Source organism: Biomphalaria glabrata, chromosome 1 (genome assembly GCF_947242115.1).
Source record: "Biomphalaria glabrata chromosome 1, xgBioGlab47.1, whole genome shotgun sequence".
Taxonomy (NCBI): domain Eukaryota; kingdom Metazoa; phylum Mollusca; class Gastropoda; family Planorbidae; genus Biomphalaria; species Biomphalaria glabrata.
In genome coordinates, this window is record NC_074711.1 from 7,966,478 (window position 1) to 7,990,422 (window position 23,945).

The window sequence follows — 23,945 nt, forward strand, 5'->3', positions numbered from 1 at the left end:
ATTATTTCTCTAGTAAACCTATTGTAATCACGAGACATTAAACATTCTGTTCAATGCAATAGTGTCTGATGCGTCTCTTTAACGCTAAGTACGTTACATACCACAAAAATGTCGAGTGAAGAGTTCAGGAGGAAAATACTGTTACGAATGAACAGTGACAGGTAGAGGTCACTATGTGTGACCCCGGCGAGATGACACAGCACCGAGTGTTATCTGGAATCTATGCATGTAAACAAAGTCAGGATGGGACGTGCCTCACGTGTTGTTCCAGAGGACGAACAGATTTACGAAGGGGGGCATTGTGACAAATGAACAGTGACAGTTAGAGGTCACTACGTGTGACCTCGGCGAGATGACACTGCAGCAGGCATCCTCTGGAATCGACATGTATAAACAACAACAGGATGTGATGTTTCCTCCCATGTTGTTCCAGAGGGTACTAGCAGTGTTTTTGCAACAATAGACAAGCGATTAGGGACTCTTTATAAACCAGAGAGTTCATGTGAAAAGAGTCAGTACAGTCGTCGATACTGTTCTCTACTGTGCTAGACAGTAGAAGAGAGTGGACTTGAGCCGTTACAGTCGATACAGTCGATGTAAGACGTATACGCTACATGTTACAGTGACGAATTGTTATAGTTATAATTCAATAAAGTTATATAAAGCTGAAAGTTGAGTCGTCAAGTTCTTTGCAGTGTTTCTTTTATTTGTGTGCCTAGTACATTTAGCCAGAAAATCAGAAATACGTAACAATACTTACACATAAACGTGAAGTGATACAGCCCAGGATGAAGAATTATTATTTTTAACTTCATGCCATTCGGATTCTTTTGCAACTGCATTTTAATAGGATATACATTCTGTTATACATATATATATGTATATATTCCATGAGTTAGTTAACAAATGGCAAATATATTTTATAATGATCCATTGATACTTTTTCCATTGTGACCTTAGATGTAAAGATTTTGTATCAGTGCGCGAAACTATGAATGAAACTTGATTTATTAATGAAGAAGTCTGTGACCTTTTTAGAAAACTTACCTCCCCTGAAGTTTTTCATAAAAAATTGGTGTACTTTAAAAAAAAAATCTGCTTGCATAGATAATTTTTAAAATTAGATGGTTCACTTTCGGAACAGAAAAAAGCAGCCGTTGCATTAGAACTGAATGATCTAAAATATCATGATATTCGATTTTCATTTTCTATTCAAGTTTCTGAGATCTAAACGGGACGGACGGATGGACAGGGCTATTAAGACACTGATATACACATACTATAATGATTTAGCTGAAAAACTCTATTTAATGAAATTTATTACGTTAAATATAATTAGTGGTTGTTGCTATAAATATGACACTAACTTAATAGAATAAATAAATTAAAAGAACATTGCAGAGATTTATATCTGTATAAAAATGAATTATTAATCGAATACAAATAACTTTACTTACCAACTCCCCAGCTTACTTTCCCAGCTCTGTACACATTTTCGTCTCCTTTTGAGGAATCTTTAGCTCGATATAAAATTTCACGTAGTTCTCCATGTAAAACCTTTTATTAAATATAAATATATAAGCGAGAAGCTTCTTTCACCAGATTTCACAAGTAAGGGTATTGTATAATGCCGTTTTTTTATCGCGCCTAGGATTTTCCATAATGAATGACTCCCCAGAATGACTATTTGTCTATATTTCTATAGATTTTTGTAAGTTTTTAAAAGATTATAATAATTTCCGGAGTTTTCCAGGACTTTTGGTTATATTTTGCAATTTCAGGAGATTTCCAGCAGCTCCTTGTAAATCAGGAGGCTGCGGGAAATCTTTTATAAGTTATTAAATGGTTTAATTTAATTATTTACACCTAGAATTAGCGTGGGTCCTATGAAAGTGCATAGGCTGCAGTGGCCTAAGGCCGGTCCTGCAAAATAGCGTCGTATGCTACGCTGCAGGTCGACTAGTATGTAATTCTTCATTCAACCTCATATGCCTAATAACGATTTTTCAAACTTTCAATGCTACATGATCTTGTTATAACACATGATCGTGTCTCATGATATGGTCACATGATCGTGTAACATGATCTTGTGACATAATTGTCTAACATGATCTTAACAGGTTAAAAAGCTCACATGCATGAAACAATACGAGCCGCAGTGGTTGTGGCGTTGATTCCCTTGACCAGGCTTCCAACATATCAGTAAGAGTTCAAATCCATTGACTTCTTCATGTATGAGATTTCTGCTGAAACTGAAGAGAAAATAAATGGATTTTTTTAAAATCTGATCTTTTCCTAAAAGAAACTGTTACATTATTCTATTTAATAACCGCGCGGATGTCCTGTCAACTGTTCTTCGCAGTACTTTCTCATTAATTTTCTGTGTTGTTTTTGTTTTCTTCTTAAAATTAGATGGTCAAAAATAAACAATAAGTTAAATAATTATTAGTGATTAATAATTCTGTTTAATATCAAAATAAGTGGAATAACTGCTACTTAAAGAGAAATATGGATATATATGGATTTAACCCCCTTATTATGTTTTGACGCGTTTTTTTTTCCCACTTCCTATTCCCGGATCAAGTTGAAAGTTTGCAGATTTGTTCATAGCCGATGACAATACACGAATCAATTCAAAAATTAACAAATTCTTGAATCTAGTAGTACTAATTAATTACTTTCTTTTATATGAAAGAAAGGGAGCTAAGCCCTGTCATCTTCAGAAAAATCCAGTAACTAACGGCTATTTCCCTTAGATAGGCTTTATTTTTATAAAGTTATTTTTTTCTTCTTTTATTTGTTTGGTTTTACACACATAAAGTTTTTATAAAATATAATATTTGACTGACTTTAAACTTGGTTTATAAAATGCATATGGAATCCATTCTTTTATTGGAATGTTGCATCTTTCCAAAAGTTCATGGGCATCTCTTGCTTCTTCAATAGTTTGTAGATGATCAATAAGGTCATCGATAGTTTCAATTGTACTTGCCCTGATAATGATAAACAATATAGATATATTGGGTTAAGCCAAACTGAACTATAATTGAGGTGTTCAAGATTCTCTACACGTTTATAGAGATGGTAAAAAAAAAGTATATTTAGCTCTTAAAATAATGTAAGTTTGTAGAATGATCAACAGAAACGTTGTTTACGTTTCTAAACAAATTATATGCTAAAAACAAATAAAGTCCAAGTAGGCGTGCAAATATTTTGTCCGAATTAGAAATGCAGATATGTAACGGATGTAGTTTTAAATCCAATACATATGTATTCTACTCTACCACTATATTTCTTACGAACATGATATTTAAATAACTAGTACAAATAATAAAGAATATGCAAAACTAAAACCTGTGGGAGTCATACATTATGCAAACTTGTGTAGTAAACATTGTTAAAGCCAGCGCGAGTATTTATGTAATTGTGGGAAATATCGTAATGTATAATTACGTCTTACATGATTCATTGATCTTTTTTTTTCCTTTTTGCTTATAAAATCTACGCGTCTATTTATTCCCTATTGTAATCCCCCATATTATTAGCTTCTAGATAAGGCCAGAATACTATCGTCTTATCATGTAGTGTCAAGAAATTCAGTTACGCCTAGGAAAGATTATGGAAAATTGATTAAAAGCTGATATCATTTTTTTAGGTTGATAAAAATAAATATTATGGAGATAAGTCCTCGAAGATAGTGGTAAAAATGACTATGTTTCCACTTTATGTTATCATGCGAAGTCTATAACATTTATTGCAGTAATATGAAACAAATGAACCTTAAAGAATTTTATTATAATAGTCAAACCTATAGCTATCGGAAAATCTCTTCAACATATTTAACTTAGAATTCAACATAGAATCATAATGTGTACATTGGAAGGTTTTTACCATCTTTTTTCTTTCTTTATGTTTTGATAAATTAGTGTCCTCTTTATAACAATCGATTCAATTCTGGTGATGCATATTAAAGGTGATTTTTCTCCATAACCTTTGATTTTAATGAATTAATCTTTAATCAAGTAATCTTCAGCACATTGGTATTATTGACATCTGCAAATGTGAGTACTGTTGTCAAGGATAATCTCATTTACTTGAGTGGTAATGGACTGGTGATGGAGTGAACAGATAAGGCCTGAGTTCGACGCCTTTAGGTCTACCCAAATCTAATGGGTTGGCTATTGTGACACTCTCGTTAAACAATTAATATAGAAAGAGATTAGCTAAAATCTTTGCTCCAATAGACAGTAAGGTCTCAAATATGTACTTTTTTTTTTGAGGGGGGGGGGGTCATGAATTATAAATGTACAAATTTTACAATGCATTTAATTCTCCTTCTAAGAAAACTGTTGGTTTGTTATTACGTAGATGCATAGATGTACTAATTAAAACTAGAATTGAAATATCGAGTTATTAAAGAAATGTTATTGTATTCAAATGCACACCTTTCAAGGAATGGTCTGCTGTTGAGATGCATAGGCTCGTATGTACTACATAACTACAGCATATATATCTATAATATTACTTTAAAATGAATGACTATCACAATTGAAGTATTTAATTCATATCCGAGCAGATACACTAAAAAATAATTATTTGTACATCATTTTAGCTTAAAACTGAATTTTTTAATGATATCTTCAAATATAACTAAAAAAAACATGAGCTGGAGTAGTATACCAATCTGTGATTGTCCACCTTATAATTTTAATCACTAACCAATCTTCAGTCAATCAAACGACAGTATCTGCATGATAGAAATTCCCATTCATGCTATTCCTGACAAAAATACGTTACAGTACTACTTAATTTTCATTCCATTAATTACTATATTATAGTTTTCTGTATTTTCCGCTGTTCTTAGATACTTATTTTTAACAAAGCTAAACAGTGTTTTGGCTTTTTTTTTCTTTAATAGAGACACACTTTACAATATGCCCTGATTTGAATACGTTTGCGATCCCTTAATTTCTTTATGTATATATTGTTTATATTGTTTAACAATAACCTTTTAGTTGTATAACTCTAAGTTGTATATAAACAATGGGTTTATTATACTTACCACCTTAGTAGCAGCGCAGAAGAAACGAGCTAAAATTTAAGCATAAAGAGTACATATTTTATTCTTATAACAGTATTTATTATAGTTTTATCGCATGAAATACAGTTCACATGGTCAAAAAGTTACATTAATTTGAACTTCAGAGAACCACAACGCTTCTCCAGATACCCAGCAGGCTAATGGAGCGCAAACAAAATTTGTGTCATGTCAACAGAGCTCAGTGTTTCTGTTCTTCTGGAAAGTATTTTTTACATTTTTTAGCACGACATCTTGTGTTTAGCAATATTGCTCATCAGTTATGGCAACAGTCAAACCATCATCGTCCTTGTATCTTCAAAATAGTCTCATCTTGTTCTAGATCTACACTTATTTCAGCTTCTTTTGTAACAAATGTTTGCCATGTTCAACTCTACATGTCAACCAATTCTATAATTTAATTTTTCCCATATTTTTTATTGTTACTCGTGGAGTTATAATATATATATATAAGTTGATTCTTTCAAAAAATAAATAATTTTGTACTAACCAGTTTGCGGTATTCAGATACATACGTCAGCTCTATTGTTTCTTCGTTACGAACACATTTATTCTTATCTGTAGGTTTTCTAAAACACAAAGATAGAAAGTATGTTTCAATGCGAGAAAACTGTTACTGAAAGAAAACTAATCGTTCTGTCTACCGGAATAACATTGATGACAAATCTCATTTTTGTTGTATTTATTACTACATAACAAAGAATTAGGTTTATCACATTTTTAATAAATAATAAGTAAATTTTTTACGATTTCACACAAATAGAATAATGAAATACAAATTTAAACAGAGTAAATGACCTTACATTATTCTATACAAATATATTAAAAATGTTTTGCGAATTTCGTTTTTTTTTTAAATATGCTACAACTTACAACCAAGCTCAGGTAGATATTTAATTGTCAACCCATACAGATTCAAGTATACACACTCATTATATTTTGAAACCGACATGTATATTAGGGTGTTTCATAAACATTGACAGCCAATGCACTGAATAAAAATGTTTAGTAAACAATATATAAGTATAATGTTTGAATATTGGCGTATTTAGGTGTATTACAAACAGCTGATCTCTGGAACATGAGTTGCTCTAAATGACTATGTCTTAAGAGCGATGTGAAATTTTATCTGGTTTCTAATACAACGAATGGACGTCGTCTGTGTCTTTTTCTTATCTAAAAAATTACAGAAGTTACTTCAAAGAAGATAATTATGTTCAAAGCGTTTGATGTATCAATCTAGTCATGTATGTCAATCAGTGAATAAACACTGAATTTGTTGGTCTTCCTAAGTGATTCATGCAACACATTCCATTCTTTAATGCCACTAGGGAAGAAGGCGCACATGTACGAATTTATCCTAGCTTATGGAATAAGAAATGTGTCTTTATTGTTTATTTTTTTGTCTTTCTGAGTATTTTATTAGATTTTGTATTTGTAAATTATGGCTCATTTTTTTAAAATCTATTATTGCTGCAAATTTACTTTTTATTCACTTGTCTTGAAGTTTCTCTAGATTAAGTGATTTTACTAGTGATGTTACTCTAATCCAATTTGTATATTAGTTTGTTATAAAATTCACTTCTCTATTTTACGTTTGTTCTAGTTTCTTAACATCTTCTTGAGCAAAAGGGCCACAGATAATGCTTATTAAAATATTGGTCTAACTTAAGATTAATTTATGTTCTTCTTTAATTTGTAAACAAAATGTTTATATAAGCTTTTTGTTATTGTTTTAAATGTCATCAATATTGTGTTTAGATGATGACATTTCATTTATTATAATCCCTAGTTAATTTGAATTTGTAGTCTATGTAACTGGTTTACCGTGAATAAAAGAAGTAGTTTTTAAGTTTATATTTTTTGTCGTGCTTTTGATTTTGTTTCTCTTAATAATTGGCATTTTTCTGGGTGGAAAGACATACTCCAATTTGATTCCAATTTCTTTAATTGTTATAGCCTAATTCTCTTTGTAGAATTTCTTCTGTCCTTAGACAAGATGTTGTCTGTGCCTTCAGTCCTTATGTAAATATAAATTATGTCTTATGTACTTCGCTAAGTTTATTCTTATTCTATTGTTTATCTGTTACCCCTATTTTAATTCAGTCATATTTTAGGCATTGAGTATTTAAATTTCTGTTTAATCTTTTAACTAAAAGTACGCTATATCACACTAAGATGTTAATTGATGTGATTCAGAATGAAAATACTTACAGGTAAACGTGAAGCGATACAGCCCAGGATGAAAAATGATTATTTATCACTTTATGACTTTCGGATTTCTTTAGTGTGCCTACTGGTACTTTAATAATAAAAAATATATATCAATTTATTATATGGGTAAGTTTCAATCTATTTTATAATTATAGGGATCCTGATTCATTCACTGACTCGCCTATCACTGAACATTTAAAGTTTTATATCTAAAAAACTTAAATTTCTTGTTCGCTCCATCTTACGGGCTTATTTAAACTGCAACTCAACACATTTACTTTTTTTTAAAACTATGTTGATCTTGACCAGAAGTTTTTAACATCTAAAGTAGGTCCTACTATTACAACTAGATTCTGTTAAAAAAAACGAGTAATTTATAATAAAATACCAAATTAAGATGGACATGTATTGTAGATATAAAACAAAAAATCGAACAAATTCTCACAGAGATAATCTGGTGAGGGGGTAAAATTATTTTTTTTTCAACATGATTTTTAAAGCACTTTTCTTTTTGCTCGTAATTTTTTCTAATACTACTAACACTCGGTTATCTCAGTCGATATAGAATTGGATTTTAAATCTGAATGTACAGGGTTCGGGCCCCTAATCGCGCAGATAAATGTTTATATTTTTAATAGCGTTTTTCGTACACTTTAATTTTCTAAATTCGATCTACATAAAAGTTGTAACTGAATTTATAACCTCGATCCTAAGATGATTTTAACATTTTATAAAGAGTTGATTGTGTTTGAAATCATCTGAGAGCCTTGCAAATAGCCAAAGCATATGTTTGTCTGGGCGCGTTATAAAGCCGATCTCTCCAAATCAAGTCAAAAGTTTTGCGCAAATTAAAAAATCTATTTGGGGTTTCTAAAGATAGAAAAAAGAGAGAGAGAAGGAAAGGGACTGAAAGCGGGTCGTTTCATTTCATTGTAACCAATACAATAATTCGGAAGTCAAATAGTATGTTAGAGGGGACGTTGAAATGTGGCCTGTTTATTGAAATAAAAAAGAAAGGTTGTTCCGGTCAATAGAACCAAGATAAAGCCCGGGAAGAAATCAACGGGCGTAGCCGGGGAGTAGTGTTAGTATCACAATATTGGCATTAAATAAACAAGATTAAAATTTGGATTGTAAGTTATATATATTTATATATCAGTAATGCGTCTGTGTCTCTGTCTGTCTGGCCAAAAAAAATTTTACACTTTTTTTTTTCCGACAAACAATTTCAGATCAAGCTGAAAAATTTGCACAATTATTTTTTTATTTTTTTTTTGGCCTGACAACACAAGAATCGATTTAAGAAAATTAACCAAACAGTTAATTAACTATTGGAAATAAATTAATTTGAGTGGCATTTCAAACAAGGGAAATAAATAGTACTTGAATGAAGTGGTGGTATAAGCCGAATTAATTTCATTTATATTAGGCTGCAATAGAAACAATAGATAACTATACAATTTTCCATGTTCATAGACTCTTCTCTAGCAGAGTGTTTACCGCATTGGCATGAGAAGCCTGAGAAGGCTTTCGCCCATAAGTTTGAATTCAGGTCGTTCCTTTTTTTAATACATTTAAAAAGCAATTGCTCATGAAGCAGAGTGATTACAGCATTGGCCTGAGAAGCTTAAGAAAGATTTAGCCCATAAGTTCACATTCAGGTCTTTCCTTTTTTTATCTACATTTTAAAAAGCATCACTCAGATTCCACGTTCTTTCTTTCCCTTTCAAACTGGTCCAGACAAGTGATAGGATCATAGCATATTGGGAAAGCTAAAAGTATGAAATTGCGCTAAACAAAAACAATTGGTAAAAAAATATTTCTAATCACACAGATTTATTTTTGTTAGTTTAGATCTATTAGAAATTTAATTACATGACTAATCCAAACTAATTGATACACATTAATATAAGCTTTGTTTCTTTTTTATACCAGAATGGATTTTGCTTGTTTCAGAACAATTGGGCTACTTAATGTAAAAATGTAATAAATTATCCTGGTTTAAGATTTTGATCCTAAATTTAAATTCAATTTATGATAAAAATGGATTTTTTAAAATAAAAAAATGTGTTCCAACTTACTAATTCCTTGACTAACTTTTCCAACTTTATAAACATCGTTTGAGGTTTCTTTATCAAATTGATATAAGGTTTCACAAAGTTCTCCTTGTAAAACCTATATATATATATATATATATATATATTTAGGGGGTGCAAAAGTAGGTATGCAGTGATAACAGAGAAAACAAGTATATATTTACTGCATTTAGTATCAAGAAAAAGTAAAAATAAATAAAGCCAGTCACACCAGATCTATGTCTTTTTGTTAATGCAATGTTTGATTACTTTATGCCAATAGAGAAAGGGCAATGCGCGTCTTTTTCAATTAGTCCAACTGTCTAATTATCTATCTATCTATCTATCTATCTATCTATCTATCTATCTATCTATCTATCTATCTATCTATCTATCTATCTATCTATCTATCTATCTATCCATCCATCCATCCATCCATCCATCCATCCATCCATCTATCCATCTATCCATCATCTATCTATCTATCTATCTATCTATCTATCTATCTATCTATCTATCTATCTATCTATCTATCTATCTATCTATCAATCTATCTATCATCTATCTATCTATCTATCTATCTATGTATCATCTATCTATCTATCTATCCATCTATCTATGTTTCATCTATCTATCTATCTATCTATCTATCTATCTATCTATCTATCTATCTATCTATCTATCTATCTAACTATCTAAAAAGGCCTTTATCATCTATCTATCTATCTATGTATCATTTATCTATCTATCTATCTATCTATCTATCTATCTATCTATCTATCTATTTATCTATCTATCTATCTATCTATCATCTATCTATCTATCTATGTATCATCTAACTATCCATCTATCTATGTATCATCTATCTATCTATCTATCTATCTATCTATCATCTATCTATCTATCTATGTATCATCTAACTATCCATCTATCTATGTATCATCTATCTATCTATCTATCTATCTATCTATCTATCTATCTATCTATGTATCATCTATCTATCTATCTCTCTATGTATCATCTATCTATCTATCTCTCTATCTATGTATCATCTATCTATCTATCTATGTATCATCTATCTATCTATCTATCTTTCTATCTATCTATCTATCTATCTATCTATCATCTATCTATCTATCTATCTATCTCTCTATGTATCATCTATCTATCTATCTATGTATCATCTATCTATCTATCCATCTATCTATCCATCTATCTATCCATCTATCTATCTATGTATCATCTATCTATCTATCTATCTATCTATCTATCTATCTATCTAAAAAGGCCTTTATTATATCCCTTTACCAACATACAGAATACATAGCTATGACTAAACAACTCAATGGGCTTTGTTGCTGCACATACAAATTATACATGTGTCAGACTACTAATGTCCCCTACTAAAGAGCCTCCCGTGTTTGTTAATATTAATAGTGAATAGTTGTAAAAGAGGTGTATTTTTATGAAAAAAAAAACTGCTTGCCTAAGTGATTTAAACCCTAGGGGGGGGGGGTGCTGTCCGCACCGTGTGACACGCGTTAGAGGGGTGACACCCAAGTAAAAAAATAAACGGCAGTGGCTTAATATTGGCTTAATATTGGAACATGTTATTCATAATTAATAAATAGATCTATACTTCGACCAAACATGTTGTTTTTTTAATGAAATTCTATGGAAAGGTTTAAAATGACCGAAGAAGATTGAACTTATTGCCGTCTGAACGAAACCAGATATAGATGCCTTTGTGCAATCGCTGCCTCATTTGACCCAGCATTACGCCAAAGAAGATAGCGAATAGAGTAGGAGCAAGTACACAGCCCTGCTTCACGCCATTTTATATTGCGAAATAATCAGACAGGGCACCATTGTGTCTAATCTGGCCTTTTTGTCCCACATGAAACTGCTTGAGAATGGATAGGAACGTAGTTGGGTATGCGAGCCTGGCCTAAATTCTCCATAAACCATCGAAAGCCTTGGTGAGGTCCACAAAGGCAGTATATATATATATATATATATATATATATATATATAGTTTTATATAGTATACTAGACTTAAATCTAGTCTAAAATCAAGACTAAGTCTACCACTTTAGATCAAGACTGCCTAGAGTTTAGAGTGAATTTTGATTATCTTAGATTCTATTTCTACTATATTTATAACCTAGACATATATTCTATAGAATAGATCTATACTGATTCTATATAGTTATATTCGAATTCAACTTGAATATTTATTACAGATCATATTATAACTAGATTTTATAGATCTATGACTATTATGACAATGCCCATGGCATATGTAAGAATAATTTTTCAAAGCATCCATAATTAATGGAGGTTTGGACTAGTAAGTAAACTATCTTAAGCTCTGAAGGAACATCCGAAACATGTCAAACATTTTACAACAAACATTTACCCGTATTTTTTGTGCAGATTTTTTTTTTCTATCAGGTACACTTAAATTCACAGCCTAATAATGTCAGTTTAATTTAAAATGAGAACTGAAAAATGCAAAAGATACATAAGGAAAAAGGTACTTCCGGCCCAATTTACTAATTGTAGTTTTAAACCAAAGAAATGAGATACATGAGTGCAACATAGCCCATTGAATTTTCAAGACAATAATGTATATATTTCATTTTGGTTACATAACAATGGATGGATTTTGCATTTAAACTAACCCAATATGTAACGCTGCATTGGGTTGCTAGTGTGTAATAAAAAGTAAATTTTTAAAAACTTTTAATTCACATGACCTTGTTAGTTATCCTTTCATTCTTGTCCAATGATCGTGTCTAGATATGATTAACCAGTTTAAAAGAAAACGTAACCCAAACCTGAAAGAAACAATATGAGCCACAGTGCCTGTGGGGTTCATTCCCCTGACCTGGTGCCCAACATATTAGGAAGAGTTCAAATAGATTGTCTTCTAGATGTATGAGATTTCTGCTGTACCTGGAGATAAAATATTCAAAAAAAAAAAATAATCCGACTTTTTACTAAACAAAAACTGTTCCATCTTTCAATTAACTTATTAACTTACAAATTTCTTAATACTAAAAGAAAATCAATAATTTATTTTGTCAGCAAATCATAAACATGTTGAGTTGACATGAAATTGAAATTGAATAATTTGAGCGATTCATTCATTTATTTTATTTTTATACAGCTTAAAAAAATTATAACAGGACTTCATTTAATCTATTTTTAAGCCGAGTCTGGATAGAGTAGACTGATAATGTCAGCTAAATCGATAATGATTCTCCATGTCATTGAGTCGCATTCTCACTAGCTCAACGCCAGCGAGATTCAAGATTTACCAGTGAAACCTCATATCAAACGGCATGATATAAATTTGTCCGCAATGAAGTTATTAGTCAAGCAGCCGAGTGGGCAGTTTTAATGCTCTACCTGTCATTCTTTCGTTGTTCAGATAAAATACAATTTTTAGTTAGTATTAATAAGTTGTGATTTCCTTTACTGGATTTTTTTTTAGGTAAACTTTGATGGTCAAACTATAAAAAAAAAACACAAAGTCCATGAAGTAGTTATCCCTGTTCTTTAAGATGAGAAATAACAAACGATTTGTTATACTTTTTATTATCGGTTAAAATAACGGGCTAAAAAAAAAGAGAATAGAAAAAATAAATCGTGGCCATCAATACAGTCTGAATTTAGAGTCTGGAATTGAAGAAACCAAATTATTTTATTATCTGTGCTGAGAGTTATTTTGTATGATTGTCTGGTGCTCGAGAAAAAAGATCTTATACATATATTTTACTGACTTTGACTCAGGTTGATAATATGCATAAGGAAGCCATTCTTTCCTTGGAAGTTTACACCGCTTCAAAACTTCATAAGCCTCTTTAGGGCTTTTAATGTTACGTAAATGGTGAATGAGATCTTCGATGGTTGTAATTGTATTTACCCTAAAACAAAGATAAACAAATATAGATATTAGATCAAGTCATATTGAAGTTTTGCTAAAGTTTAGAAAATTACTGTATCATTTGTAAAGTGTGAACCATGCTCACTGCAAACTGCACAACACGAGACTCACAACTCAAAGAACGTGACAACTTAGGGCTTCAAAATAATGTAACACTTTAATCTCATAAGTCATATAAGACGTGGCAACGAGCTATTGGTCTTAACTGCCCATATGTAGTGACGTTGCAGGTCAGTGTTGAGTCCTTCTTTAATTAATGAATAGTCTCGGTTGGCTGCACACACACAATTAGCCCTATCCGCATCACCACCAGTTATAACAATACTTTTACATTACAAAATTATTTAGTAATTGAACAAAAAAAAATTTACATTTTCAAACAAAATATGTGAGGAAAATTGAAAGACGAAATTATAACTTTATAACTAACTAGATCGCTTGCATATATATATTAAAATAACTTTTACAATATTGAAGAATAGTAAAGTAAAAGTAAAGTTTCCCTTTCAGACCTTGTGGTCTATAGGGCAGATGATGTAAAGGTCATCTGTTTCTGTGGCCTACCGTTAACAAGGGTGTCATGTGGCCAGCACAACGACCAACCGCCTTTACTTTTCCCTAACTAATGTCAGGTACCCATTAGAGCTGGGTGGACTCAGAGGCGCCCGAAGATCCTGAAATTAAAAAATCCCAGTCTTCACCAGGATTCGAACCCCGGTCCCCGGTTCGGAAGTCAAGCGCTTTACCGCTCAGCCACCGCGATTGAAAAAGGCCCATAATAAACCTGTGGGAGCCATACATTGTGAAATCTTGTGTATCGCCAGCGTAGCCAATAACTGTAATAGCCAGCGCGACTATATATGTATTGGTTCATTACGTCATACATGTTTCATTGCATAGAAGCATTTTGTAAGCCAAGGGGAGATTAGAACATTTCCATTTAAGACCGTTCTTTTTTTTTTTCTAAAAATATAAATATAAGTTAGATTTCTTACCTCATACTTTTGTCAGAGCCTTGTAAAGGGGGTGAAGTAATGGTTTGTTGGTGCGGTATGTCTACGTTTTTGTCTAAAAATATAAATATAAGTTAGATTTCTTACCTCATACTTTTGTTAGAGCCTTGTAAAGGGGGTGAAGTAATGGTTCGTTGGTGCGGTATGTCTACGTTTTTGTCTTTCCGTTCTTCTGCCTGTCCTTCTCGTCGTCCGTCTCACTTTTAAGCCATAGACACTATTGTTAATCGCATTACACCCTATTTTGTAGCATGCTAAAAGAAAAAAAAAATTTTTCTGTAAGCGTACCCTTTTGGTTTCTTTTTAAAACAAATCGACAAAATGATGGAATGCTGACGCTTACCGTATTTATTTTTAAAAAAGAAAAAAAAAGGAAAACCTGTACAGTGATCTAATTTTACCTTCAGGTTCCTAGTTTCCTTAGTATCAGGATCGGACTGGGTGTCAAAATCGGCCCAGGCATTTCTATACATACCGGCCCATAAATTCTATTACATACGATGGGTCTCCAATTATAGGCCTACCTTTCCTCAAAATCATTATGTTAAGTTTAACAATGTATCGATAACTGTACGCAAGCTTTATATCTTTATGAGAAATATAGTCCTTGTGTTGCTTTTTCATCGCTAAGTGTGCAGACCCTAAAAGGATGAAGCCTACAGTAGCACTGTCTACTGGTGTAGGCTATTAAATTATTTCGGAAAATGTGTTAAATTAGTATTTTAGGACCTACAATGTAGAGTCTGTAAACGATTTTTCAAAACCATGACGCTCTGAGGACCACTTTTATTAGAGAATATCTTAAAACCTTTAACAATTTAATACGTGCCATAGTTGCACTCATGCGGCCCTTTAGGTCGCCCAACCGGCCCATTAAGGTACCGGCCCACCGGGCATTTGTCCGTATGCCCATATAGCCAGTCCGCCCCTGCTTAGTATTGAAACCTAGATACATAAGTGGGATCACTTGTGGATCGTTACCAGTAAATATTGAATCATATTTGTCAACTGATTTTGATTTTTTTGTTTGTGTTTCACAATTCAAGACATGAACAAAAGAAGATTAATCTCGATTAACAGTGTCTGACTCAATTTGTATTGAGATATTCAAAATAAGAAATACATCAATAGGACAAATGTATTTTTTTTGTTATATAAATTTAGGTCTAATTGTTTATAACTTCATAATTTTTTTTCAATTTGATAATTAATTACAAATTTTAATTTTAGGTATAAATTCATAAATACATAAATAAAGAGACAGATAGAGAGAAAAAGAGAAATAGAACTATATATATATATATCAAATCTGTAATGTTATTTTAACCGTTGGCTCTCTTAAAATCTCGATTGTTGAACTGTATTATGTAAATATAGTACATTTTTTTTTAGCTTATATCAACGACTCTTTCTGTCCGTCTGTCTAGTCAAAATCTTTTACACGTTATATCTCCGACCTCCCAATTCTCTGATCAAGTGGACATTTTGCATAATTATTCGTTGTAGATGACAAAACAAGAATCTTTAAAACAATTAGTCAATTAGTTAATTATTAGCTTCGGTAGACGGAAGTCCCCAAAGATAGTAGTAACAAATGACCACGTGACGAATTCGTTGCCATAGAGACTTTTAACCAGTGGGAGAGAAGTAATGTTTTACATGTTTTGAATTATAATATCCTAAGCAAAACAGGATGGGGTTCGCTGCGGGCAGGATTTGAACACGGGACTATCGAAACAGCTGCAGACATGGAACATAGAAAAGCTATTCCTGGACTATTCAGTTTCTATTTAAACTCGTTTCTAACTTAATATAAATCCTATCAGCTAAAGGGAATTACTCAAATTTAAATAATACTAAACTAATGGACCATTAAAACCTATATTGTAATAGTCGTCTAAATAGTAATCGGGAATATCTGTTACAACATTTTGACTCTGCATTCCTAAGAGAACCTCAAAAGTCAGCGTCAGCAAAAGATAATTTCGTTTTTTGTTTTTTTTTCATTTTATTAATTGGTTTTAATATTATATTATTGTCATCTTTATAACAAACTAAACTCAGATCTTAGGATGTATAAAAAATTTGACATAAAACCTTTGAACTTCGGCTATAACGTGTGGCGTCCTTGGCATTTGTAAATGTAAGTATCATCACGTGGTGTAATGGTAAAGGGCTTATACTTTTACTACCGAACATTACATTTAATTTAGTAAATCTTTTGGTCGGTCTAAATACATAAACGTACACATTTGAAATTAATGTTGAAATGTTCAATATTATACAGGAAATGAATTCCATTCTTCTTCTTCTTCATCGTTCTCATTGTTATGTTGGAGTGTTCATATGACTAGACCAATACATGAGATGAACTGCGCAGTGGTTTCCAAATCAGGGAGCTCTCCATAGAGTTTTCTTTCTATTTGGGGTGATTTGGGGGCCAATGTCTTATACGGGCCTCTTGGTAAAGAGAGCAGTTTTGGAGGACGTGGTCGGCATTTTCTGGTGATACTCCACATGGGCAGATTTCACTGGTTCCAATTTTGAGCTTCCGTTCAATGTAATAAAATAATGACATTACTATAACTGTTTTGTTTTAAGAACTCTCAGCTATTGAGTTGTGTATTCTCTTAGGTATAAGAAACATAAAGGCAACAATATCTACGTGACGACTACAAAATAAATACAGAAGAACTTATCGATTAATTGATTTTTAATACATTTTATTTCTATTCTGTTTCAAATATCTAGGGCCTGTTTTAAAGAAGTGATCAATCTGGAGGATTTGTTGTTGAAAATTAAAGACGAGTGCTATGCAGACTTCTGCAACCTGAAAGGTATTAAACATTTGATTGAAAATTATCATAGCAAACGATCTGACTGGGAGAGGTATTGTTATCTTGATCCTAAAGAAAGGTAAATCTAAGTACTTACAATGCTCAATTTTACTAATTACTTATACATATATATATGTTCAGTTTCATTTTACCAAGCGCCATTGCATATATATCTATATGTTACTGTAAGAGTAATCTAATAATTAATATTAAACTCCATAATTCAATTCTCTGAGGCTTATTCTTTCTTCTTCTAAATGTTGCAGATTTATTTGCCTTCTAGGCTTTCAGTATTCCTCTCTTCTGTGAATTACCCTTTGCAACTTTTATCTACTCACTGGACCATGGAATATAGATCACTGATTTTGTTAGTACATTACAATTACATTACTGGCCAGACCAAAAAAAAAAACGATCACATGTACTAGCACAGTTTGAGCTTTTATAAGTCCTATGATGTAAGGCAGTGATGCCCAACCTATTCCTGCGCGTCATATTTGGTAAGTAACTCGAGCTGTCATGTCCCACAGTGTCATAAAGCCGCAGCTGTTTCTGTTCTAATAGACACGACTATTTTTGGAATGGAGTGTGGCAGGCTATCTGAAAATTACATGGCACTAAGGAATATGTTTTTGGCACCAAGAAATATGTTTTTGGCACCAAGAAATATATTTGGGCACACAAGAAATATGTTTGGGCATCAAAGAATAAGTTTACGTACCAAAGAATACATTTTGGCACCAAGAAATATGTTTTTGGCACCAAGAAATATGTTTTGGGCACCAAGAAATATGTTTTTGGCACCAAGAAATATGTTTGGGCATCAAAGAATAAGTTTACGTACCAAAGAATAAGTTTTGGCACCAAGAAATATGTTTACGTACCAAAGAATAAGTTTTGGCACCAAGAAATATGTTTTGGCACCAAAAATTATGTTTTGGCACCAAGAAATATGTTTAGGCATCAAAGAATACGTTTTTGGCACCAAGAAATATGTTTGGGCATCAAAGAATAAGTTTTGGTAACAAGAAATATGTTTGGCACCAAGAAATATATTTGGGCACCAGGAATAGAGACATGCTAGAAAATAAGGCTGTTTTCTTGTACACTTTGAACTGAACAATGAAGAATGTAGATCCCCAATGCAAGTGTATTCTCTTTTGATATTTAGTTGTGTTATAAATTACATATTTCTTATCAGTTACAGCAGTAACCTTGTCATAGAGAACCCAGGCAGATACAGCGCTTTGATTCTATGTTGGCAGCCTGGAAAGGGAGGTAAGATCCAAGCTCACGAAGGCTCGGACTGTTTCTTTAAGGTACTCATTGGGTTCTTCTTTATTTTATTCTAAACATGTTAGGTTTTTCAAATTGATATAGAGGTCATTGAGTTGTTTTTTCTAAATATAATTACTGTAGTACTTAATATTAGGAGGAGCGTTGACTGAATGGTAAGGCAATTGGCTTCCGAACAGGCGGGTCCCGGGCTCGAAGACTTGGATCTTTAGTTTCGGGATCCTTAGGGCACCTCTGCTCTACTGGATATCTGACATAAGTTGGGAAAACGTAAAGACGATTGGTTGTTGTGCTGGCCACATGACACCCACTTTATCCGAGGGCATAGAAACCGATGACCTTTACATCATCTGCCCTTTAGACCGCATGGTCTGAAAGGGAAGTTGACTTTTTTTTTTATATTACTAAATATTACTTAACAATAAAATAATATAAAAAATGTGAAATGTATAATTCTTTAATGTGCAAATCGTATTACCAGATAGACAATCAAAAAGACTTGTATTTATACATTATTAAACTTTAACCCCGTAATGAGTTCACAACATCTACAAATACAAACTGAAAGTGAAAAAAGAATACGAATCAGTGACTGTTTTCCTTAGATCTTTCATCACCTGCCAAACTCCTTTCATATTCAATCCAATATCATTGTCTACGTAATTGAGCTGCGTCCCGCACCATTGCCCACGACCAAGACTCTTTTTTCTGTTGTATTAAATTATTGATATTCAAGCATTTAGTTAATTTACATTGCATGAGTTATTACATCATCAGTTTGCAATATCAGTTTCCCGCTTTTAATGCTGTCCTTGACCTGTTTTTAATTGTACATTTAGATACTTCAAGGATGTCTGAAAGAGGAACAATACCACTGGCCTAGTTTTAGAGGCACGCCCATGGAACTGGAACAAGAACAAACGTATTATGTTGACGACCTAAATTATATGTCAGGTTATTGCTTTTTTTCTTTGTTAAATTTGAACAAACTGTTAATTATATTGTTTTACATTTAAGGAATATGCCTAATTGGAAGTTTCGAAAGACTTTTTTTTTATCCTTTAAAAAAAAGGTTAATTAGAATGATAGAAACAAGCGTTTGCACGTACATTCTGGGCCACATGTAAATTTTTATTTGTCAACTCAATTTTAGATGCTTACAGTAACGTAAATTGCAAATACGTTTTGTGGGAATTCAGGGTATCATTTTTTTCTTCTATTCTTGTGTGTCAGACATTCGTATGTAAGACATTCAATGTTTTTGTGAGAAGCCTGTTGGGAATCATGTTTCGAGCGCTAATCAAAATGGGCCGGAGTTGATAAGCTTTAAAAGGTTGGGTTTCTACTTTCAGAAATACACTGATAAAAATGATTATATTTTTATGTTAATGGTTTCTTTGCCTTCTGTCAATTTGTTGATATAAATTAAATAGAATCGGTGTAAAATGCATCAAATGTCATTCAGAGACTCTTAGAAGTACTGTAGAGTAACAACTGCTTGACCATTCAATAATTTAACAGAGTACAGTTGATATTCATTTAGTAAATGTCTGTCATGTGTGAAACGTTTTATAACCCTAGATCTGAAAATAGAAACTATGTTTGCAAAGAGAAGGGAATACAAAAAAAACAATGAGTAAGAGTTAAAGAGAGAGAGAGAGAGAGAGAGAGGGAGGGAGAGAGAGAGAGAAAGAGATGATGGGAAGAATAAGAGACTGTTATATAAGTAGATATAGAATGAGAGAAAAATATTGTGAAAGAGAAGAGAGAGAGAGTTGGAAGAGGAGAAAGAGGGAGTGAAGGAGAGAGCATGCTATTCATATAGAAAGATTTAGAAAAAAATGGATTCGATTTAAAGTTCAGATATTGAATTAAGTTTCTTGCTTATCAACAGACGTGAAAGGCCTCCATCGTGTCACTAACAACAGTGAGGACCAGGTTGCTGTCTCCCTTCATATTCATACGTAAGTTTTTTTTTTAAATCGTCTCTTGGATTAGGGCAAGGTCCAGAAATCAACATCTTTTTCTGTCGATTCGCAATTATCCGAAGAAGTGTCTTATTTAAAAATATTTGTGACTTTACTTAAAAATTAGACGCGATTTTTTTCTTCTAAAAGTGTGATCTGTCCTAATATTAGCAATATGATAAGGATTATATATTGTTTTCTCTTTCTATCATGTTTTCTCAAGAAAATTATGTCACTCCGTTGGGACTACATTTAAACAATCATTTATTATAGCCTTCTTGTTAGCTGTTATTTTTCATTGTGATGAAATTAGGGACAAAAATATATTTTGCTTTAATTAAGCATAGATCTTTGGTGGGTAAAAAAGATCTTAGTTTCTAAAATAGGGTGTATCTAAATTAGGGTGTCGCTAAAACAGAGTGTGTCTAAAACAGATTGTGTCTAAAACAGAGTGTGTCTAAAACAGAGTGTGTCTAAAATAGAGTGTGTCTAAAACAGAGTGTGTCTAAAACAGAGTGTGTCTAAAACAGAGTGTGTCTAAAACAGAGTGTGTCTAAAATAGAGTGTGTCTAAAATAGAGTGTGTCTAAAACAGAGTGTGTCTAAAACAGATTGTGTCTAAAACAGAGTGTGTCTAAAATAGAGTGTCTAAAACAGATTGTGTCTAAAACAGAGTGTGTCTAAAACAAGGTGTGTCTAAAACAGAGTGTGTCTAAAACAGAGTGTGTCTAAAACAGAGTGTATCTAAAACAGAGTGTGTCTAAAACAGAGTGTATCTAAAACAAGGTGTGTCTAAAACAGAGTGTGTCTAAAATTTGATTGTGTGAAAAGATAGATCCCTACGCTTTCTTGTTAGCTTTATGCATTCCTCTAAAAACTTAAAAGTTGAATGTCAGCTTATAACTCTTGCAGTCCTCCCTTCAGACACTATTCTTGGTTTAAGGAAGAAACCGGAGAATTGAATAGGTCAGAGGTGACATTTGTTTCTGTTGGAGGGAAACCCAAGGTTAGTTTTTTAGATTTTGTCTCGTTTCCTTTAGTGAAGCTTTTTTACTTTAACGAAAGACATTTTTTAAAACCTGCAAAACTTTTTGACAGATTTCAACTGGTTCTGTGTTTTGTGTGGGAATGTTGTTGTTATTAGCATCTGTTTTGTTAGCGGCCACCGAAAGAGGAAAAGACGCTATTAGTTTGGTCTGTCCGTCCGTCCGTCCCGTTTAGATCTCGTAAACTAGAAAAGATAGTAAAAAATCTGACATCATAATATTTTAGTCCATTTAAAGTTCTGATGCAACGGTTACTTTTTTCTTTTCTGAAAGCGAAAAATCTAATTTTTTAAATCAATCATGCAATAAATTTTTTCATAAAAATCAATACACCATTTTTACAACTAGTCACTATTAATAGTAACAAACACGGGAGTTTTTTTTTTTAGTAGGGGAGATGACTATATGCGTTCTTTTGTACACATTTATGCAAACGGTTTTAGATTTTATGTCAAAAAACGTTTTTCTTACAATTTAAATTGCTATTAAATAATTTCTGTCATAATGATTACTATTTTTACAAAAAAATATGTTAATTTTTTTTTTTAAAGAAAAAATATATTTAGTATGCATATAAGTGAAAAATAATTTAAAACAGCATTTTATAAGTAGTATTTCATATTTATCCCGTGAAATGAACACAGCCGAACATATCAGTACAGCAAACTAAAGAATGTCTTATTTTTTTCTTGCTGCTTTGAATAAGAGATTGACCCTTTACAAAACAATTAGATCAATTAGATATTCATTATAAGACATCAGTTAGGCCAGGTTCACACCTTCCCTTTTACCTGCCTGGGTGGACCACTTCGGTGGCCGATTTGGAGTTTATGTTTCCACACAAACTGTCTTTGTAACCTTGTCATTGTTATAGTAGTTATGCTGAGGTGGACTATTCTCAAATTGAATTTTGATTGGTTTGGACCAATATCTTATCCTGTCTTTTTATCTAATTTTAATCAAATAATAAGATTGTAATTTTTATCTTTTCAGGGACACGCCTGCATCTTGGTGAATCAGTATTCAGAGAACTCGAACCAATTTTTATAAGGAACGTATCAAGGTGTTTGTAGTCGTTCAACAAAACGTGAGACTGGGCCAAGAAATAAGCATTTAAATGTAGGAATATAATAGTTCATTATACGACATTTTGTGAAGCTTTCTGTGTGATTAAATCTATGTCCTTATAAGTTTTTAATATTATTACTTTTATTATCGCATCCAATGTGTTTCATATTAAAAATTTAAATAAAATTTTTCGTTTTGTCATTTTTTTTCTTTCTAAATCAACATAGACAATGCTATGCTTTTTTATTTTTTTCATCGGAAATTTTTTTTTATATTTTAAAATGATATAATCTTTTAAGCTTCATAAATATATTTACTATAACAGTCCTTAAAATGTATGTGGCCCACTAAATGTCCTGATTACAATTTAAAACGACTTAGCAGTCTTTTCGTCAGTGGCGTACCAAGGAATTTGAGGGCCCGGAGGCTTGCCTTCTTTAGGGGTCCTTGCCTTTTGACATTTGACATCATGACATGAAATAATATACTTAATAAATACATACGTCTAATATGTGGAATACATGCAGCATGGTTACTAATTTCCATAACAACATGAATAGCAGGATAGTTCGATAGCACATTACAGGTCCGACTTATAAATGTGTGCAATTGATAAAATGTAATTGCAGTGTTATAGTTGCCGTTACTGCCCATTTTTAGAATTTCTATTTACATTCTCTTTATGGGTAGGTCGACTGGTATTTCGATTTTTGGTCTATAGATTTAAAAAAAAAAAGACAGTTTATCTTATGAAAAAAAAAACAACCACATTGAAAACAGTGGTTATTATTTGTAAAAATGTAATCATATGAAAATTATATAAATGAAATGTAATCATACTTTTAAAAATTAAATTAGCAAAGAGTAATCATATTAAATAAAATATAGGTAACATTTTTAAAATATTTTTTTTATCCTCTTCATTGTGACTGACCGCGCTTGAAATTTATTTTTTATTTAGTAAAGAGTTGAATAAATCAGTGGCGTCACTAGTTGAATGAATCAGTAGCGTCACTAGAGTGCTGCGAAGGTGAGGGACGCACCGGGTGACACACGTTATGGGGGTGACACCTAATCTAACAATTTCAAAAAAAGTAAGCGTGAGTGGCTAAATATTCGAATATATTAATTAGTAAATATATCTATGGGAATTTTATTTTCGCTAAACATATTTCAATATTTCATTAAATTCTATCAAAATGTCCAAAACATTAGCCTACATCATCTTATCTTATATGATTCAGACGTTACTGCAAAAAAGAAGATGATTACGTCCTATGCGTCATGCATACTTTATATCACAAACAAAAAGTGAAAGCTTACTTTCAGCCGTGTACGAGCTGCATGATTTTAAAAATATTTTTATCGAATCTATTTGAT

General features: G+C 32.1%; 2 protein-coding genes across 6 annotated transcripts in view; one reads left to right on the forward strand and one right to left on the reverse strand.

Moving 5' to 3' along the window:
- The window catches only part of LOC106063440 (uncharacterized), a 38,411-nt gene that overhangs the window by 13,623 nt on the left and 843 nt on the right, over positions 1-23,945 (reverse strand). For 2 of the 5 annotated variants that reach the window (XR_008776537.1, XM_056019976.1), the window contains exons 1-11: positions 14,124-14,155; positions 13,176-13,319; positions 12,228-12,345; positions 9,394-9,487; positions 7,313-7,400; positions 5,589-5,667; positions 5,063-5,091; positions 2,850-2,993; positions 2,135-2,252; positions 1,458-1,557; positions 761-836 (exon numbers count right to left, since the gene is read on the reverse strand). Coding sequence is in view for 4 of the 5 variants with exons in the window: in XM_056019976.1 (XP_055875951.1) it covers positions 761-836; positions 1,458-1,557; positions 2,135-2,252; positions 2,850-2,993; positions 5,063-5,091; positions 5,589-5,667; positions 7,313-7,400; positions 9,394-9,487; positions 12,228-12,345; positions 13,176-13,319; positions 14,124-14,140 (1,007 nt within the window). In the remaining variant the exon portion in view is untranslated. Of the gene's footprint in view, positions 1-760; positions 837-1,457; positions 1,558-2,134; positions 2,253-2,849; positions 2,994-5,062; positions 5,092-5,588; positions 5,668-7,312; positions 7,401-9,393; positions 9,488-12,227; positions 12,346-13,175; positions 13,320-14,123; positions 14,235-14,334; positions 14,404-14,439; positions 14,607-23,945 lie in introns of those variants that run through there. The other 3 variants (XM_056019985.1, XM_056019992.1, XM_056019998.1) reach the window with 3 other exon arrangements.
- Positions 16,046-22,744, forward strand: LOC106063441 (cysteine dioxygenase 1-like). The gene is made up of 8 exons (XM_056018529.1): positions 16,046-16,050; positions 16,246-16,314; positions 17,104-17,268; positions 18,391-18,508; positions 19,325-19,439; positions 20,380-20,449; positions 21,364-21,457; positions 22,491-22,744. The coding sequence occupies exons 1-8, from the start codon at positions 16,046-16,048 to the stop codon at positions 22,545-22,547; spliced, it is 693 nt and encodes a 230-aa protein (XP_055874504.1). The 3' UTR covers positions 22,548-22,744.

Coding starts and splice junctions, on each gene's coding strand:
- LOC106063441 (XM_056018529.1), top strand. Junction 18,509..19,324: donor GCTCGGACTGTTTCTTTAAG/GTACTCATTGGG, acceptor TTGTACATTTAG/ATACTTCAAGGATGTCTGAA. Junction 19,440..20,379: donor CGACCTAAATTATATGTCAG/GTTATTGCTTTT, acceptor GCTTATCAACAG/ACGTGAAAGGCCTCCATCGT.